Source organism: Hyla sarda, chromosome 8 (genome assembly GCF_029499605.1).
Source record: "Hyla sarda isolate aHylSar1 chromosome 8, aHylSar1.hap1, whole genome shotgun sequence".
NCBI lineage: Eukaryota > Metazoa > Chordata > Amphibia > Anura > Hylidae > Hyla > Hyla sarda.
Window position 1 is genome coordinate 98,899,682 of NC_079196.1, and position 19,486 is coordinate 98,919,167.

A 19,486-nucleotide genomic window follows, 5' to 3' on the forward strand; every position below is an offset into this window, starting at 1 on the left:
CAAAAAAATTTTTTTTTTTACATTCACAAAAAAGGAGAATTTTACATTTCTCTGCAATAACAACAAACAAAAAATATATATATATTCCCATAGGATGACGCCTCAATATGGCAGAAAATATTATTCCAACTTTCCTCATCTATTCCCTCCATGTAGACAATTTAACTATAATGCAATGGCTATCGAGGAGGAAAATGCATATGTATTGTTTAAATGTTTTGAGTCTCATAAAATCTGCAGTATAAAATCCTCAACGGAATGCCTCACTGAACACAAGCTGTGACATACGCATACTGACCGTATTTCCTCTGCTCTTCTCAGTTGCTCTTGTTCAAGCTCTTCCTTCATTTTGTCCAGTCTTTCCTGTTGCTCTTTCTCGAGGCGTAACTGCTCCTCTCGCTCTCTCCTTTTCCTTTCGACCTCTAGCCTTCTCTTTTCTGCTTTCTCCGAGATTTCACGGGCTCTTGAAGACCTCCTCTGACGGACCGAACTGCTAGTGACCTAACCAACAGGATTGTATGTATTTAGATAATGACTTAAAGGAGTACTCCAGTGGAAATTTTTTTTTTTAAATCAACTGGTGTCGAAAAGTTAAACAGATTTGTAAATTACTTCTATGTAAAAATCTTTAGCCTTCCAGTACTTATCAGCTGCTGTATACTACAGAGGAAGTTGTGTAGTTCTTTACAGTCTGACCATAATGCTCTCCTGACCCCTCTGTCCGTGTCAGGAACTGTCCAGAGTTGGAGAAAATCCCCATAGCAAATCTCTCCTGCTCTGGACAGTTCCTGACATGGACAGAGGTGTCAGCAGGGAGCACTGTGGTCAGACAAAAAATAATTATACAACTTCCTCTGTAGGATTCAGCGGAAGAATTAAGACTTTTAATTAGAAGTAATTTACAAATCTAACTTTTAAATCTAACTTTCGGCCACCAGTTGATTAGAAAAAAAAAATGTTTTCCACTTGAGTACCCCTTTAAGACCAAAGACAATTACTTTATTTAGTAACAAAAAAAAGCAAACATTGGAGACCAGTTACTCGTAGCAAATGGATAATGAGAGGGGAAAATGTACCCACCCTAATTAGTAAAGCCCCCTGATCAGCTTCCTTTTGAGAGTACCTATCGCCTTAATAGGATGTTTTTTTTTTTACCTGTGAGTAACTTTTAGTTTGACTTATATTAAAGTTTTAACCTTCTCCATTTTCCTATATTACTTTAATGGTCGTCTTTTTTCTTGGTAATAATATTACATAACAGCTACCTGGAGTGTCTCTTCATCTTGGTCAATTGGAGATCTAGACCTAACTGATATTTATATATATATATTTGTTTTTTTCATTAACCCCTTAAGGACCGGGGTTTTTTCCGTTTTTTCATTTTCGTTTTTTGCTCCTTGCCTTTAAAAAATCATAACTCTTTCAATTTTGCACCTAAAAATCCATATGATGGCTTATTTTTGGTGCCACCAATTCTACTTTGTAATGACGTCAGTCATTTTGTCCAAAATCTACGGTGAAATGGAAAAAAAAATCATTGTAAGACAAAATTGAAAAAACAAATGCCGTTTTGTAAATTTTGGGGGCTTCCGTTTCTACGTAGTACATTTACTTTGCAGTGACATCAGTCATTTTACCCAAAAATTCACGACGAAACGGAAAAAAAATTAATTGTGCAACAAAATCGAAGAAAAAACACCATTTTGTAACTTTTGGGGGCTTCCGTTTCTACGCAGTGCATATTTCGGTAAAAATGACACCTTATCATTATTCTGTAGGTCCATACGGTTATAATGGTACCCTACTTATATAGGTTTGATTTTGTCGTACTTCTGGAAAAAATCATAACTTCATGCAGGAAAATTAATACGTTTAAAATTGTCATTTCTGACCCCTATAACTTTTTTATTTTTCCGTGTATGGGGCGGTATGAGGGCTCATTTTTTGCGCCGTGATCTGAAGTTTTTAACGTTACCATTTTTGCATTGATAGGACTTATTGACCGCTTTTTATTAATTTTTTGATGATATAAAAAGTGACCAAAAATGCACTATTTTGGACTTTGGAATTTTTTTGCGCGCACGCCATTGACCGTGCGGTTTAATTAACGATATATTTTTATAATTTGGACATTTCCGCACGCGGCGATACCATATATGTTTATTTTTATTTACACTGGTTTTTTTTTATGGGAAAAGGGGGGTGATTCAAACTTTTAATAGGGAAGGGGTTAAATGATCTTTATTCACTTTTTTTTTTCACTTCTTTTTTGCAGTGTTCTAGCTCCCATAGGGACCTATAACACTGCACACACTGATCTTTATCATTGATCACTGGTTTCTCATAAGAAACCAGTGATCGATGATTCTGCCGCTTGACTGCTCATGTCTGGATCTCAGGCACTGAGCAGTCATTCGGCGATCGGACAGCGAGGAGGCAGGTAGGGACCCTCCTGCTGTCCTGTAAGCTGTTCGGGATACCGCGATTTCGACGCGGCTATCCCGAACAGTCCACTGAGCTAACTGCCACACTTTCACTTTCACTTTAGACGCGGCATTCAACTTTGAACGCCGCGTCTAAAGGGTTAATAGCGCACGACACTGCGATCAATGGCGCGCGCTATTAGCCACGGGTCCCGGCGATTGTTAGAGGCCAGGCCCGACCCGCGTTATAGATTGGGAGCGGACACATGACGTTCCAGTACGTCATGTGTCCTTAAGGGGTTAAGCATCTGACATCCACCAATACTATACATTTATTACACTGTTTCATTTAATATACGTGCTATCCATGCTCTGTTTCCCTTACATACAGAGGATAGATGGCACATTGCTCCCCAATGGTCCATCCAGCTTACGTACTTCTTCTCTGATCTCTATTGACCTAACCTGCCAATCTGAAGTTCAGAAAGCTTTAGGTACTTAAGTTCTCCAGTCTCATATGGTCGACAGATTAGAAGTACTGTCTCATTACGGACTAAATGATGTCTATAGTAACCCAAACTATACTGTTAAAAGAATAGCTACTACAAAAATTGTTCTCTATGGGGGAGATATATTAAAACCTGTGTAGAGAAAGAGTGGTGCACTTGCCCATAGCAACCAATCAGATCGCTTCTTTAATTTTTAAAAAGGACAACTGGTCAATTGTTACTCTGCACAGGTTTTGATAAATCGCTTCCTATGAGCTCATTCACTTCAGCATATTCAGGATGTGTGTTGTGTGGTTCTTATATACTGAAATATTATATGGGCTTCAGGGACACCTCCAATTCATAAGGGGGACATATATATGGGCAGTCTGTATTGTTTCTATGATATTGTACTATAGTTGTCCTACATAAACAAGCCTATCGTAATGCTGTGTAGTGAAGATCATGCAAGTGATCAAATTGTATTTCATCTTAAAGCAAGTCTTCAGAAGAATGGAAGAGCATACCTCTGAGGTTTCACTATTGGCATGGTCGTCTTCGTTGGCTTGGCTTGTCACTTCTAGTGTGGCAGTAACCTGTTTGCCGGCTGTCTGCCCTGAGATCTGGTTGGATGTCTGGGGTGTCACATCTGTGTCTGATTCAGAATGAATGTCTATGGGCTGTGTTGGAGTTGGGGTTCTCTCATGATATTCAATGACAACATAAGAGTCTTCACTTTCCTTTTCTGCATCATTGTCCTCTTCTTCTTTTATTTGTTCAGATGTGTCCTGAGTATCATAAATGGTTTCATCCATCTTTATTGGTTCTGTGGCTTTCTTTGGAGACATTTTGTTTCCGCCTTTTTTATTTTTGGGCTGCCCTGTAAAATACAGTAAGATAAAGTCAGGATAGAACAACAGAGGGAAATGTGAGATAACTGGGCAGATAATAGCACTATATCTAGCAAACCATTAAAAGATTTCTTCAGGATTGGAGGCCTATCCTTACTTCAAGTGAATGGGAATGAGATGGAGAACCAGGCACAGCCACAACCATTTCTATAATGTTGTGCCTGTGTAAGCAATGAAGGGGATGAGTACCATGTTCCCTTTGATCAGCAGAGATTCTGGGAGTCTGAAACATTGATGGCTTATACTATGGATGGACCATTACTCTTAGTTATGTAAAAAAAAAAATGACTTCTTGCAGGCAGAAGTATTCAATTCATAAAGAGGATAAATATTGTAGTAGCAGTAGATGTGAGCTCAGAAGCATTCAATACCATTAAACAATACCATTTTCCATTTCTCCGTCTGGAGCTTTAGGTGCCCTAAAAGTTTACTCTACTGAATGACAACATTTGCAAGCATTGTGGACTGTACAACATGCCCAGGGCTAGTGCAAGGATTTTTGACCCCCTAGGCAAAAGCAAATTTTGATGCCCATTGACCCTGCCCATTGGCTCCGCCATTTGACATGCCTCACCTTACTACTGGGGCAACACACTGTAACAAACCTCCTTCTTGTGTAATCACCTACTACTGGGGTGACACAGTGTAACAAACCCCCTCCTCACGCAACAGTGGTTCTGGCTGGGCGGGTGCTTCGGATGAGCAGCGGGTGCTTCAGATGCTGGCTGGTTGCTAACTTTCTTGCAGCAGGCAGAGGTGCGCCCCCATCAAGACGGCACACTAGGCCGCTGCCTTTTTTTGCCTATAGACAGAACCAGCCCTGAGACTGCCTAAAGGTGAACTCTACCTAAAATGTATCAGTGACATCCGTAGAGGTCATAAACTAAAAGGGGACATTTCTCAAGATATTTAGATCCTCTTTTCTGCTTACTCCGGATGCACAAAAAGTCACACGTGCGCCTAAGCACTTTTTTGTGGGTAAGCAAAAAGTTACAAACAGCCTTACCTAAGCAAATTTCAGTTTTCACTTTGCAGTGGTCACAAATTTATGATGTGCAAAAGTTGTACATAGGCAAAAAATAGTTGCAAACCCCTTACAAAAAGCAGTAAGTCTACTCCAGGTCTGATCTGGAGTACAAGACTGCGTACGAGAGCAAATTTACAAAGTCTCACAAAAGTCTCAGCTGCAACTTTTTTTGTTTTGCTTATGTGCTCCAAATTTATCAATCCCCTGTGAGTATGATAAATATGTAGCACATAAGCAAAACTAAAGCAAAAAAATAAAAATGCCTTCAGAATCTGCAGTGATAAATGTCCCCCTAAGACCCTACTGATTGTCTACAGCAGTTTGCAGAGAGCCTGGACCACACAAGTAGTGTCCCACCCCTGGAAATCTCATATAACATTCAAAACATTTGTAAGAGTAAAAGCTCATTTTCCATATGATGAATAAAAGCCATACTACCCATGACTAGTCTTGCCTACTGCTGCGATCACAAAGATTTTGATAAATCACTTACCAGCAAGAAAGGCTTTTCCTTGTTCGGCTCCAGCTTTCTGATTTACTTTCTTGGCTGGTGAAGCTTGAGCTTTTTCAGTTTTTTGAACGTTTTCACTTTTGCCTTTCTTCCTTCCCTTCCCCTTTGTTGTCTCTTTAGTCTATAGAATTGTGTTCAAATATATTAAGCATATAAATGATCAAGTTCAAAGATCCAAATTACAACTACCATTAGGCTAAGTTTCCACTTGGTTTTTTTTCTAGCAGTTTTTGGAATACTGCCACTGCAGTTTTTGAGCCGAAGTCAGAAGTGGATCCATAAGGGAGAAGTGTAAGTCCTTCCTTTATATTTCCCATTCCTTTTGAATACATTTCTAGCTTTGGCTTAAAAACTGCAGTGGCAGTTTTCCAAAAACTGCCAGAAAAAAAAGGTGGAAACTTAAAGGGGAAAACAGATTATTTTTCTAATCAACTGGTGCCAGAAAGTTAAACAGATTTATAAATTACTTCTGTATAAAAAAATCTTAAAGGGGTACTCCGGTGAAAACCTTTTTTCTTTTAAATCAACTGGTGGCAGAAAGTTAAACATATTTGTAAATTACTTCTATTAAAAAATCTTAATCCTTCCTGTACTTATTAGCTGCTGAATACTACAGAGGAAATTCTTTTCTTTTTGGAATGCTCTCTGATGACATCACGAGCACAGTTCTCTCTGCTGATGTTATTATAATAATAATAACGCTTAGTGGGATTTGAACCCAAGTCCCCAGCACTGCAAGGCAGCAGTGCTAACCACTGAGCCACCATGCTGCCTTTAGCATACATCTGCTATGCATCTGCTATGCATCTGCTATGCATGGTTGCTAAAATGGACAGAGATGTCAGCAGAGAGCACTGTGCTCGTGATGTCATTAGTGTTCCAAAAAGAAAGGAATTTCCTCTGTGGCAATCAGCAGCTACTGGAAGGATTAAGATTTTTTAATAGAAGTAATTTACAAATATGTTTAACTTTCTGCCACCAGTTGATTTAAAAGAAAAAAGGTTTTCACCGGAGTACCCCTTTAATCCTTCTAGTACTTATAATCTGCCATAAGGTGTCAGCAGAGAGCACTGTGGTCAGACAGAAAATAACTATACAACATCCTCAAGAGCATACAACATTTGATAAGAACCGGAAGGATTACATTTTTTAAACAGAAGTTATTTACTAATCTGTTTAACTTTTTGCCAGAGTTGATTTAAAAAAATAAAATAAAATAGTTTTCCACAGGAGTACCCATTTAATGTCACTCATAGGGAATCTGTCATGTTAAAAATGCTCATTATTCAGAAGGTATCATGTTATAGAGCAGGAGGTTTGTGGGGAAAAGTGGCAGTATAACTTATCACTTTCCTGGTGCCCTAGAGAAGTGTTTATAGCACTGGCTGCATGAAGAGTAGTAATACATAGAATCAGGGTCTCTGTCATTACTTTATGCTGCCCTGAGAGAGAGAGCATGATAAACCTGGTGACAGAGTAACTTTAAATGGTACCTGTCATTAGTAATACAAATTAATATGTTATAGATAAGCCTAGTTGAATTACTTTTCTAAGACTTCTTAATAATATTGTATTACTTTGAGTTAAATTAACCCATAAAAGTTTGGCCACCAGGGGTCCCCCTTCTGGATTGCCTGCAGTCCTGCTTGCAAATTGTCTCATAGGGAATCTGTCATGTTAAAAATGCTCATTATTCAGAAGGTATCATGTTATAGAGCAGGAGGTTTGTGGGGAAAAGTGGCAGTATAACTTATCACTTTCCTGGTGCCCTAGAGAAGTGTTTATAGCACTGGCTGCATGAAGAGTAGTAATACATAGAATCAGGGTCTCTGTCATTACTTTATGCTGCCCTGAGAGAGAGAGCATGATAAACCTGGTGACAGAGTAACTTTAAATGGTACCTGTCATTAGTAATACAAATTAATATGTTATAGATAAGCCTAGTTGAATTACTTTTCTAAGACTTCTTAATAATATTGTATTACTTTGAGTTAAATTAACCCATAAAAGTTTGGCCACCAGGGGTCCCCCTTCTGGATTGCCTGCAGTCCTGCTTGCAAATTGTCTCCTGCAGCAGCCTGACAGAGACAAAAGTCAGGAAATGCAGGTGGGACCTCAGCTCTGCACATTGTACAGAGTGTATAGAGCTGAATATTTCAGCTCTTTTTGCAGTTGCTGGGCATAGCTGAGCACACAGTAGTGTTCAGTACTGAGAGCTGAGGGTGTGTGTGTGTGTGTGTGGCCTCAGCCATTCACAGCCTATCAGGGGAAGGAGGAAGTTCTCCCCAGCAGGGCTTCAGATGATGTCATGCTTGCCAGGGAACGCCCCTTCCTGGTCTGTGGAGCTTAGTGAGAGCAGAAGATACAGAATAATATCAAGGTAGAAAACTAAATCATTAAAAAAATAAAGGCAGTGGGTGGTTTGTTATGAAGTGGAAGTAAACTGGGAGGATAAAAATGTATCAAGCTCATGACAGGTACTAAGATTTCATTCTTCATTCTTTTATTTTTCATACACTTTTTGTAGTTTCTTCATGTTCCATAGATGTTACAAGGATCTTATATCAATAAACATAACATGTTAGCAGAGATCTTACACGCTAACAAAGAATCCATCAGGGTCTGAAGCGACGTTTCGGGGTACGCCCCCTTAATCATCTGTACTGCGACCCAATATGCCATCATACTAATAGGGCATATACACCTGGATTTAATTACACTTATCTGATTTTTAATGCCCCCTCCCATAGACATAAATTGAGGGGGCGTGGCATAATGTCTCGACCACAGCCGCTCGGACCAAGCGTTCTGACCAAAAATGTTCAGAATGCTGGGGTGCCGCCTGGAGATTGCAGGGGGCCAAAGTGGTCAACATTATCAGACATCTTATCCCCTATCCTTTGGATAGGGGATAAGAAGCTCAGGGGCGGAGTACCTTGGTACAGAGGCCATTATCCAAATGGGCACTGTCGCTCATAGAGAAATGTCTAAAGGTTTGGTCAGTATGTTTGATTGCTAGGACAAGCTGAGAGAATTCTGCTAAGTGTGTCCCCTCCTAGCACTGTGCAATGTGGCAAAGACAGACTCCCAATGTGAATCTGCGGGACCTGCTCAGTCTTGCCACTAGTTCTAGGTCAGGGCCTGAACAAAAGTTTTTTTTAAGTAACAGGTATAGATTAAAGCGCTCATACTAGACTATGAATTCAGAGTTCATGTTCATAGGATTTTTTTAAATTTAATTTCCTTTGCAATAAAAGTTTTCTTATTTAGTGGAAAGATAGATGAGAATGCATAATAGTGAAAGCTGACAGGATACTGACCACATTGTTGGTGATTTCCTTTAGTAGTGCCAGCTCTTCTTCTTCTGTTAACTGCTGCTTCTCAATAAGGCTGTGTTCCTGCGTGACCTCTGTCTGAGGTGGAGTGACTGGCAAATTGTCTGTCTTCTCACTGGATACTTTCCCTGCATCTTTGGAACTAAAGAACATATTGGTCTAGATTCAATTAAGGCACGCTTTGGGCAAGCATACGAAACAATTACCATTGAGTAAATAAATAAGATGTTCTTGGTATTAACCAGTTTTATAGTAAAGAAAGGCAGAACTAGAATAACTGAACTATAGTACGTGTAAGGTGTGTCTAGGACATTTATATTTGAGTTGCATTTGAGTTGCATGTTCATACTGCTTGTTTTATATTGTTTTGACATTTATGTTTTACGATGTATTTTATTATACTTATATTGGGAACTGTGATGTTAGGTTTAGAAACCCCAAATATCCTGAGGATTCGACATCAATAAAAAAAAAAAAAAGGCTTGGAAAACCCCTTTAAATGGGCACTGTCAGATGTTACTGATGAAAATTTTGGACATTTTGTAACATGGTTGTTTAAAAAAATTTAGAATATTTTATAAGGAAAATGGTTCCCAAAAAACTCACCACTAGGGGTCCCTATACCTACTGGGATACTAACCACTCCTGCATCAGCTTGTCCATGAGTCGTGGACAAGAGATGACTCATGGACAAGGATGCATGAGCAGACGCACCAATCACCTCCCACCACCACAAGGGAGGGACACACCCTTTCTAACACTGTGAGCTAAAGAAAATAATAAAGAATTTTTATAACATTATATATATATAGATATAGATAGATAGAGGATAGAGGCATGATAATTATATGTACATGGTCAGAATTAGGTACTTAGTAACATATTCTTTCTTTTTGTTGTGGGATCTGGCAGGTATGCTTTAATATCTAATATCTCGTGATCTAGGGTGGGGGTTACCTACATCGGCAACTGAATAAATAGATGGGCCCATAGTGGCTGTAGTCAAACCCTTGGTGGTATATTTATAACAAATACAATAACAGGAAGCTCTCCATATATATTTACTGTTCAATCTAATGTTCGATTTTGAGTTGAGTGAGGATCTATAAGGGAAGAATGGATAACATAGCAAAATACTATGAGAGACATTAAGACCAGAGATAATTCCATGCAAGTTACTTACGTTTCAATATTATTTACGCTTCTACCAGGGGACTTTGGATTTTGCTTTTTAATGACGTCTGAGGTCTTGGATTTTAGGTTTGGTGCTTTTCCTGAGTCTAGGGAGGAAAATTCCAGGACAGATACTTTAAATGTTAACATAGGATATTCCCATCTTTAAAGTAAGATATATTGCTAGGATATGTCCCCATGTTATGGTCAATATGCTTCCAACCTCTGAAACCCACTCATTTAAAGAAAGAAGGAGACACAATACTGGATTAGTGACCCAGCTGTGCAGAGCTGCCATTATGCATAGGAAGATCAAGGGACCACAGAGTTAAATCTTGCTGTGATCTCTTCCTCTTTACCAGGATTGGTTATGTCAGGTTACATCAAAATTTCATAAATGCAATCAAATATTAATCATCTGTAATTTTGCAAATCAAGTGACTTGGTGCACTCTGGGTGTTCCCAAGCCCTTAGTTCACAGTGACGTTTGGCCCAGATCTTTATAGTAAACACCATGCTTATGAATGCAGATCTTCCTCCCCTGTAAGATCTCTCTTGCAAGCAGAGAGATTTCAATTTATGTCAGCGACATTTGCAAGCTACACACCGAAGCGGAGAGTGGTGAAATCTCTCCCTAAGTGAACCAAGCCACGTAATTAGCATAATCACCAAAACTGGGAATAACGGAGAAATGAAGCCACATATCAGAAAGTTGTAAATGCCATTGCCATCCGTGTCACCCGCACTACAAGCCTATACATCAGGTTAGTGCATGTAATTCTCCTTAATCAACCATTCGCACAATATACACAACATCCATACCTTTTAAGATTTGTACAGATTTCTTATTGTGGTTCTGATTCTGGCCAGTAGAGGGAGCTGGAGGATCATTGTCTTTACTATCCTGTAATCCAATTGCATCCTGTCCAGAAGTTTCACTTTCATGGTGTGATTTCCTCTCCTTTGGTCTAATGTTTGTGGCACCTGGGTAAAAATATAGGATATTAATGGCAGAAATATGAAATACTGTAAATTGCTTTAGTTATTTGGGATTTTCTGTATTCATAATGAAATGTACATTGTATGTTTATTTTATTTGACAGGAATGAGTATTCATGACTTATTGAAAACAAGCTGAAGCCAAAATAGTCATATTGACTTATGTTTTTTGTAGCTCATGGAAGGGTATATGTTGCAAACAAAAAATATTCTTTAACCCCTTAAAGAGGTTCTCCGGTGGAAAACTAATTATTATTTTTTAAATCAACTGGTGCCAGAAAATTAAACAGATTTGTAAATTAATTCTATTAAAAAATCTTAATCCTTCCGGTACTTATCAGCTGCTGTATGCTCCACAGAAAGTTCTTTTCTTTTTTAATTTCTTTCCTGTCTAACCACAGTGCTCTCTGCTAACACATTTGTCCATGTCAGGAAGGAAGTGTGCAGAGTAGGAGAAAATCCCCATAGCAAACCTCTCCTGCTCTGGACAATTCCTGACATGGACAGAGGTTTCAGTAGAGAGCACTGTGGTCAGACAGAAAATAAATTAAAAAAGAAAAGAACATTCTGTGGAGCATACAGCAGCTGATAAGTACAGGAAGGATTAAGATTTTTTAATATAAGTAATTTACAAATCTACTGAATAGTAAGAAATATTGAGGCTCAAGGTCTGTAGATAATGCACACACTTGTTTATTATTAAATGATAGCTAATAAATGTCAACCTGAAAATCCGGGATCACAGGGCCCTTGTGTATCCACAGAGTCAGAGTGATTAAATTAAATTGTTATAAAAGATAATCCATAAAACATATAATATAATAAAAGGCCACTGTAAATATAATAATAAATAATAAATCATATATATATATATATATATATATATATATATATATATATATAAATAATATATAATGGATCAGCAGCTTCTCCTAGATGACACTCTGTATTTCAATTAATGTACCGTGAAGCTGTCATCAAACCTCCATTAAAGTGCTGTGGCAGTCAAAGTAACTATGGGCATAGTATAAAAATGGAAATCTCTCACCAGTCTGGATGCAGGATGCCGATATTATATTTACCGAATATAAATAGAAGTGACGGAGCGGCACTGCTAAACCTATATAGCGTTAATCACAATCTATATATATATATATACTGTATTTATCGGGGTATACCACGCACCGGCCTATAACTCGCACCCTCATTTTACCAAGGATATTTGGGTAAAAAAAGTTTTTACCCAAATATCCATGGTAAAATGAGGGTGCGTGTGTGTGCGTTTATACCCCGATACATCCCCAGGAAAGGCAGGGGGAGAGAGGCCGTCGCTGCCCGCTTCTCTCCCCCTGCCTTTCCTGGGGTCTAGAGCCCTGCTGCCGGCCCTTCTCTCCCCCTGGCTATCGGCGCCGCTGCCCGTTCTGTCCCCCTGACTATCAGTACCGGCGCCGACAGCCAGGGGAAAGAAGGGGCAGCGGCACCCATTGCCGGCGCCGCTGCCCCGTTGCCTCCCCCCATCCCCGGTGGCATAATTACCTGGGTTGGGTCCGCGCTGCTGCAGGCCTCCGGCGTGCGTCCCCTGCGTCGTTGCTATGCACGGCGCGGCGCACTGACGTCATGCGCCGCACCGTGCAGCGCATAGCAACGACGAAGGGGACGCACGCCGGAGGCCTGCAGCAGCGCGGACCCGACCCAGGTAATTATGCTACCGGGGATGGGGGGAGGCAACGGGGCAGCGGCGCCGGCAATGGGTGCCGCTGCCCCTTCTCTCCCCCTGGCTATCGGCACCGGTACCGATAGTCAGGGGGACAGAACGGGCAGCGGTGCCGATAGCCAGGGGGTGAGAAGGGCCGGCAGCAGGGCTCTAGACCCCAGGGAAGGCAGGGGGAGAGAAGCGGGCGTATAACCTTTCCTGGGGTGGTATCGGCGTATAACACGCACATAGACTTTAGGCTAAAAATTTTAGCCTAAAAAGTGCGTGTTATACGCCGATAAATACGGTATATAAAACTCAACGTGTGTGTGTGTATGTATGTATGTGTGGATGTTCCAGCATCACATCCAAACGGCTAAAGATATTAACATGAAACGTGGCACACATGTTACTTATATGTCAACAACAAACATAGGATAGGTGATTTAACCCTTACTCACCCCCATTTGCCAGGGGCGGGGCTTATGTTTAAAGTCCCATACAAGTCAATGGGAAATATATGTTACTGCATAACTTCCAAACAACTGGAGATATTTCGATAATACTTGGTCACATGTTACTTATATGTCCACTTAAAATAGAGGATAGTTAATTTAACCCTTAATTACCCCCATTTGTGAGGGTCGGGTTTTTGTTTAAAGTCCCATGCAAATCAATGGGAAATGTATGTTCCCACATAACTTCCGTACAGCTGGAGATATTTCAATAACTGGTACACATATTACAGGTCGGGATATGAGGACGGGATAGGAGGTCGAGATAGGAGGTCGAGATAGGAGGACGGAAAAGGAGGTCGGGATAGGAGGACGGGATAGGAGGACGGGATAGGAGGACGGGAAAGGAGGACAGGAAAGGAGGACGGGAAAGGAGGACGGGATAGGAGGACGGGAAAGGAGGACGGGAAAGGAGGTCGAGATAGGAGGATGGGAAAGGAGGTCGAGATATGAGGACGGGAAAGGACGACGGGATAGGAGGACGGGATAGGAGGTCGGGATATGATGACGGGTTAGGAGGTCGGGATATGACAACAATATATGAGGACGGGATATGAAGTCAAAAGCTTCCTCCTTTGTTTATTTTCCTCCCCAACAAGGATTAGGAAGGAAAAACCGGGCAACGCCGGGTACTCAGCTAGTGTGCAATAAAGAATACATATGGAGGTAGACTCTTGACAGGTCACCTAGTACAAAAAGGGTCCCACTGGCGGTGCTAGGTGAAAAAGGTAGATACACTCAGACTAATATTTGTAACCAGAAACAATCTACACCTGCACTCAGCGCAAGGGTACCACAACTCCGGCTTATCTCATCCGATTCCTCCTATGGACGACCGGGAATCTCCGATGTAATGGCGCTCAGAAGAAGGCGACTGTCGGCGGTTTCACGCAATCATACTGCGCTTCATCCGGCCTGACTCGCGTCATCGCGCCGTGCAACTTCAATGCACTATGCACTATTTGAAGTTGCACAGCGCGATGACGTGAGTAAGGCCGGATGAAGCGCAGTATGATTGCGTGAAATCGCCGGCAGTCGCCTTCTTCTGAGCGCCATTACATCGGAGATGCCCGGTCGTCCATAGGAGGAATCGGATGAGATAAGCCGGAGTTGCGGTACCCTTGCAGTGAGTGCAGGTGTAGATTGTTTTTGGTTACAGATATTACATTTACCACTTTGTGATCGCTGGTAGCGTTTGTTCAGCAGCCGGCCGTGCCCGCTCTCCGGCCGGAGAGCGCACCACTGGAGTCTCAGCCGACTCCTATTGATATGGGGCTTCAGGATAGTGGGCAGAGTTCTCGGGGGCTGCAGCGCTTACACAGGCAGGTAATTCTAAGTGGCGTCCTCGTGGTGGCAGCGGATGATTGACAAGTCTTAGCAGATATGGTGAGTAGTGAATTCTATTGACTGCAGATTGTAGTTAGCATATGAGTGGTCTCACAAGTCTCTTAAGGGGGGTCGCTGGATGCATTTCAGCACCCACTAGGTGCTTTCTTCAGCAGCTTAAATCTATAGGTCCTGGGGGTCCGAGTTTGTTCATTATATAGGGTTAAACTCCACCCCTACCAATGATGATGTCACATTATTTTATGAATGGTGATGTTCTGAACACTGAATGAACACTGAATGTGGGAATATATGATAAAAATAAACATAAAAATGGAAAAAAATTATATAAAATATAATAAAATACCATAATATTGACCGGAACATTATACTAAAAAAAGGATATCAATAAAAATACCATAAAAATATTATAAAAATACATTATTAATATTATTTTTATGCAGTACATTCTATAGTAAAAATGGCATGTTCTATTTATTCTGTTGGTCAATGTGATTAATCAGTTGATCAATATTCAATATATATAGGTTTTCTATTATAGCACAACTTAAAAAAAACAGTATGCTTAAAGGAAGACTGTCACAAAATACCTGTGGATAGTGCGGGAGACGCTGATTAAAATGAGCCCTACCTTGTCCAGATCTGCGCCGCCGTTCTCCTGAAATTGTGGTTTTATTATCTGTAGAAATCTTCCTGTAACTGGCACGGGCGGGGCTTCTGCACTAACGTCAGCACCGCTTATGAATATTCATCCCCCCTCCCTCCAGTTAGGAGTGGCAAAAAGAGGGAGGACTGGAGGGAGGGAGGGGGGATGAATATTCATAAGCGGCGCTGACGTCAGTGCAGAAGCCCCGCCCGTGCCAGTTACAGAAAGATTTCTACAGATAATAAAACTTCAATTGCGGGAGAACGGCGGCGCAGATCCGGATAAGGTAGGACTCATTTTAATCAGCATCTCCCGCACTATCCACCAGTACCTGTGGATAGTGCAGGAGGAAACAAGTGTCAGTTTTCCTTTAAAATTGTCCTCTTCTGACCCCTATAACTTTTTTAATTTTTCCGTATTTATGGGGGCTCATTTTTTTGCACCATAATCTGTAGTTTTTATTTGTTTTGACAGGACTTTTTGGTCACTTTTTATAAATCTTTTTTTCTGGTATATGATGTGACTAAAAATCCACCTTTAATCACGAGGAATCATAAACATTATATTTTGATAGTTACCACAATTCTGCCTTTGGCAATACCAAATATGTTCATTTAAATTTTTTATAAAATGAGAAAAGAAGGGCGATTTTATTTTTATTATGGGAGAGGCTTTACATAATAAAAAATATTTTTTATTTATTTTATATGGCATTGATCATTGCATCTAGAAGGTAAATGATCGCTGCTCCCTGTCTTTAGCGGTGAGCATCTGGCTACTGACAGTATCCGTCACTCAAAGCCTTTGAAGCGAGCAACAGAAGTTGCTTTATGGTTACTTAAAGTGGTTACTTACTTTTTTTTTTTAAATCAACTGGTGCCAGAAAGTTAAACAGATTTGTAAATTACTTCTATTAAAAAATCTTAATCCTTCCAGTACTTATTAACTGCTGAATACTACAGAGGAAATTATTTTCTTTTTGGAACACAGAGCTCTCTGCTGAATCACGAGCACAGTGCTCTCTGCTGACATCTCCGTACATTTTAAGGACTGTCCAGAGTAGGAGAAAATCCCCATAGCAAACATATGCTGCTCTGGACAGTTCCTAAAATGGACAGAGATGTCAGCAGAGAGCACTGTGCTCGTGATGTCAACAGATAGCAGTGTGTTCCAAAAAGAAAATAATTTCATCTGTAGTATTCAGCAGCTAATAAGTACTGGAAGGATTAAGATTTTTTTTATAGAAGTCATTTGCAACTCTGTTCAACTTTCTGGCACCAGTTGATTTAAAGAAAAAAAGTTTTCCACCGGAGTACCCCTTTAATGCTCATGGGCATATAATTACACCCTGGTGCGTTAAGTCCCAGATGGCAAAGACATACATGTACGCCAAATGTTGCCCAATGTCTAGGGTTTAAAAGATCACTAACATTAAAAAATACTTGCAATCACAGTATGCAATTCTTTCAGAAAGTCTTCACACACTTGAACCCAATCGAACAGCTCTGGGGAGACCTGAAAATGGCAGGGTGGGGGGGGGGGGGGGGGGCGGGTTAGGAGACCAAGCATGGGGTGCAGGGGGGGAGCTGAGGAGACAAAGGATGGGGTGGGGTGAGGACTGAAGAGACCAAGGACGGGGTGTGTGTGGGGGGGGGGGGGGAGCTGAGGAGACTAAGGACGGGGGGGCTGAGGAGACCAAGACTAAGGATAAGTGTTTGTAGAATGTGTGTGTGTGTGGGGGGGGGGGGGGGGGGGAGCAGAGGAGCCTGGAGAGGACATAGGGGTTTGGGGAGTGGGTCAGAGAAGCGTGGAGAGGAGTTAGTGGTCAGGGAGGTGAAAACAGAGGAGTCTGGAGGAGGAGGACAAAGGAGCCTGGAGGAGGAAAAGGACACAGGGGTCTGGGGAAGGACAGTGCAATGGTGGGATTAAGCTAAAGAACAAACAGCATGTGGCAGTATTATATTCAGTGGGTACAGTGTGTGGCAGTATTATATTCAGTGAGTACAGTGTGTGGCAGTATTATAATCAGTGAGTACAGTGTGGCAGTATTATAATCAGTGAGTACAGTGTGTGGCAGTATTATATTCAGTGAGTACAGTGTGTAGCAGTATTATAATCAGTGAGTACAGTGTGTGACAGTATTATATTCAGGGGGTACAGTGTGTGGCAGTATTATAATCAGTGAGTACAGTGTGTGACAGTATTATATTCAGGGGGTACAGTGTGTGGCAGTATTATAATCAGTGAGTACAGTGTGTGACAGTATTATATTAACCCCTTAAGGACACATGACGTTCTCATACGTCTCCATTTCCGAGTCCTTAAGGACACATGACGTATGAGAACGTCATGTGTTTTACCGGCCCCCCGCAACCATCTGGAGCGGAGCCGGTCCCCGATGCCTGCTGAAATCGTTCAGCAGGCATCGGGGCATATCGCCCAGGGGGGTCATTATGACCCCCCATGTCGGCGATGGCCGCAGATCGCTGGACAATTCAGTCCAGCGATCTGCGGCGGATTCCGGGTCAATCGGGTCTCCAGTGACCCGGTGACCCGGAATTATTGGCTGATCGGGGCCGTCAGAGACGGCCCCGAACAGCCAGAGCCAGCAGGGGTGAGGTGGCACTGGTGCCACCTCACGATCGCCCTGATTCGTCGGCCGGATTACCGGCCGACCAATCAGGGCGCCTGCTGCGGGTGTCACTCCCACAACCCGCTCCGCCCCTCTTCCGGAGGACGTGAGCGGGTGTGGGACGTGCACCCCGGGTGCTGGGGACCCCAATCCCCGGCGCCCCTGTTGGGATCGGGGCCCCAGGAGCAGCGGCGGCGGCGGAGACGACGAGGGACTGACCTGATGCGGCGAGGATCGTTGGAGGTGAGTGACAGCCTCCTGCTGTTGCTTAGCAACAGCTCCCAGCATGCAAAAAGGGCATGCTGGGAGCTGTAGTTATGCAACAGCAGGAGGCAGACCACCACAACTCCCAGCATTCCCTTATGGGCATGCTGGGACTTGTAGTTTTGCAACAGCTGGAGGCACATTCTTTCTATGGAAAAGTGTACCTTCAGCTGTTGTGTAACTACAACTCCCAGCTTGCACAATCAGCTAAAGTGCATGCTGGGAGTTGTAGTGGTGCATCTGGTGGTTGCATAACTACAACTCCCAGCATGCCCGTTGGCTGTCGGTGACTGCTGAGAGTTGTAGTTTTGCAACAGCTGAAGGCACACTGAGTTAAGTAGCAAACCAGTGTGTCTCCAGCTGTTGCATAACTACAATCCCCAGCCAAAGTAGTATGCCTCCAGCTGTTGCATAACTACAACACCCAGCATGCCCTTCCGCTGTCCGTACATGCTGGGGGTTGTAGCTTTTGCAACAGCTGAAGGCACACTGGTTGCAAAACACTGAGTTTGTTACCAAACTCGGTGTTTCACAACCAGTGTGCCTCCAGCTGTTGCAAAACTACAACTCCCAGCATGCACTGATAGACCGTACATGCTGGGAGTTGTAGTTTTGCAACAGCTGGATGTCCCCCTCCCCCCCCAATGTGAACGTACAGGGTACACTCACATGGGCGGAGGATTACAGTAAGTATCCGGCTGCAAGTTTGAGGTGCGGAAAAATTTCTGCCGCAGCTCAAACTGCCAGCGAGAAACTACTGTGAACCCCCCGCCCATGTGACTGTACCCTAAAAACACTACACTACACTAACACACAATAAAATAAAAAGTAAAAAACACTACATATACACATACCCCTACACAGCCCCCCTCCCCTCCCCAATAAAAATGAAAAACGTCTGGTACGCCACTGTTTCCAAAACGGAGCCTCCAGCGGTTGCAAAACTACAACTCCCAGCATGCACTGATAGACCGTACATGCTGGGAGTTGTAGTTTTGCAACAGCTGGATTCCCCCACCCAATGTGAACGTACAGGGTACACTCACATGGGCGGAGGATTACAGTAAGTATCCGGCTGCAAGTTTGAGCTGCGTCAAATTTTCTGCCGTAGCTCAAACTGCCAGCGAGAAACTACTGTGAACCCCCGCCAGTGCGACTGTACCCTAAAAACACTACACTACACTAACACAAAATAAAATAAAAAGTAAAAAACACTACATATACACATACCCCTATACAACCTCCCTCCCCAATAAAAATGAAAAACGTCTGGTACGCCACTGTTTCCAAAACGGAGCCTCCAGCTGTTGCAAAACAACTACTCCCAGTATTGCCAGATAGCCGTTGACTGTCCAGGCATGCTGGGAGTTTTACAACAGCTGGAGGCACCCTGTTTGGGAATCACTGGCATAGAATACCCCTATGTCCACCCCTATGCAAGTCCCTAATTTAGGCCTCAAATGAGCATGGCGCTCTCACTTTGGAGCCCTGTCGTATTTCAAGGCAACAGTTTAGGGCCACA

General features: G+C 42.3%; 1 protein-coding gene across 4 annotated transcripts in view; it reads right to left on the reverse strand.

Moving 5' to 3' along the window:
• Positions 1-19,486, reverse strand: part of KIAA2012 (KIAA2012 ortholog) — a 230,504-nt gene that overhangs the window by 12,671 nt on the left and 198,347 nt on the right. For all 4 annotated transcript variants that reach the window (XM_056535330.1, XM_056535328.1, XM_056535329.1 and 1 more), the window contains 6 exons: positions 10,691-10,852; positions 9,879-9,975; positions 8,681-8,837; positions 5,343-5,481; positions 3,439-3,791; positions 299-501 (listed from right to left, as the gene is read on the reverse strand). In XM_056535330.1, the coding sequence (XP_056391305.1) occupies positions 299-501; positions 3,439-3,791; positions 5,343-5,481; positions 8,681-8,837; positions 9,879-9,975; positions 10,691-10,852 (1,111 nt within the window). The remainder of the gene's footprint in view (positions 1-298; positions 502-3,438; positions 3,792-5,342; positions 5,482-8,680; positions 8,838-9,878; positions 9,976-10,690; positions 10,853-19,486) is intronic.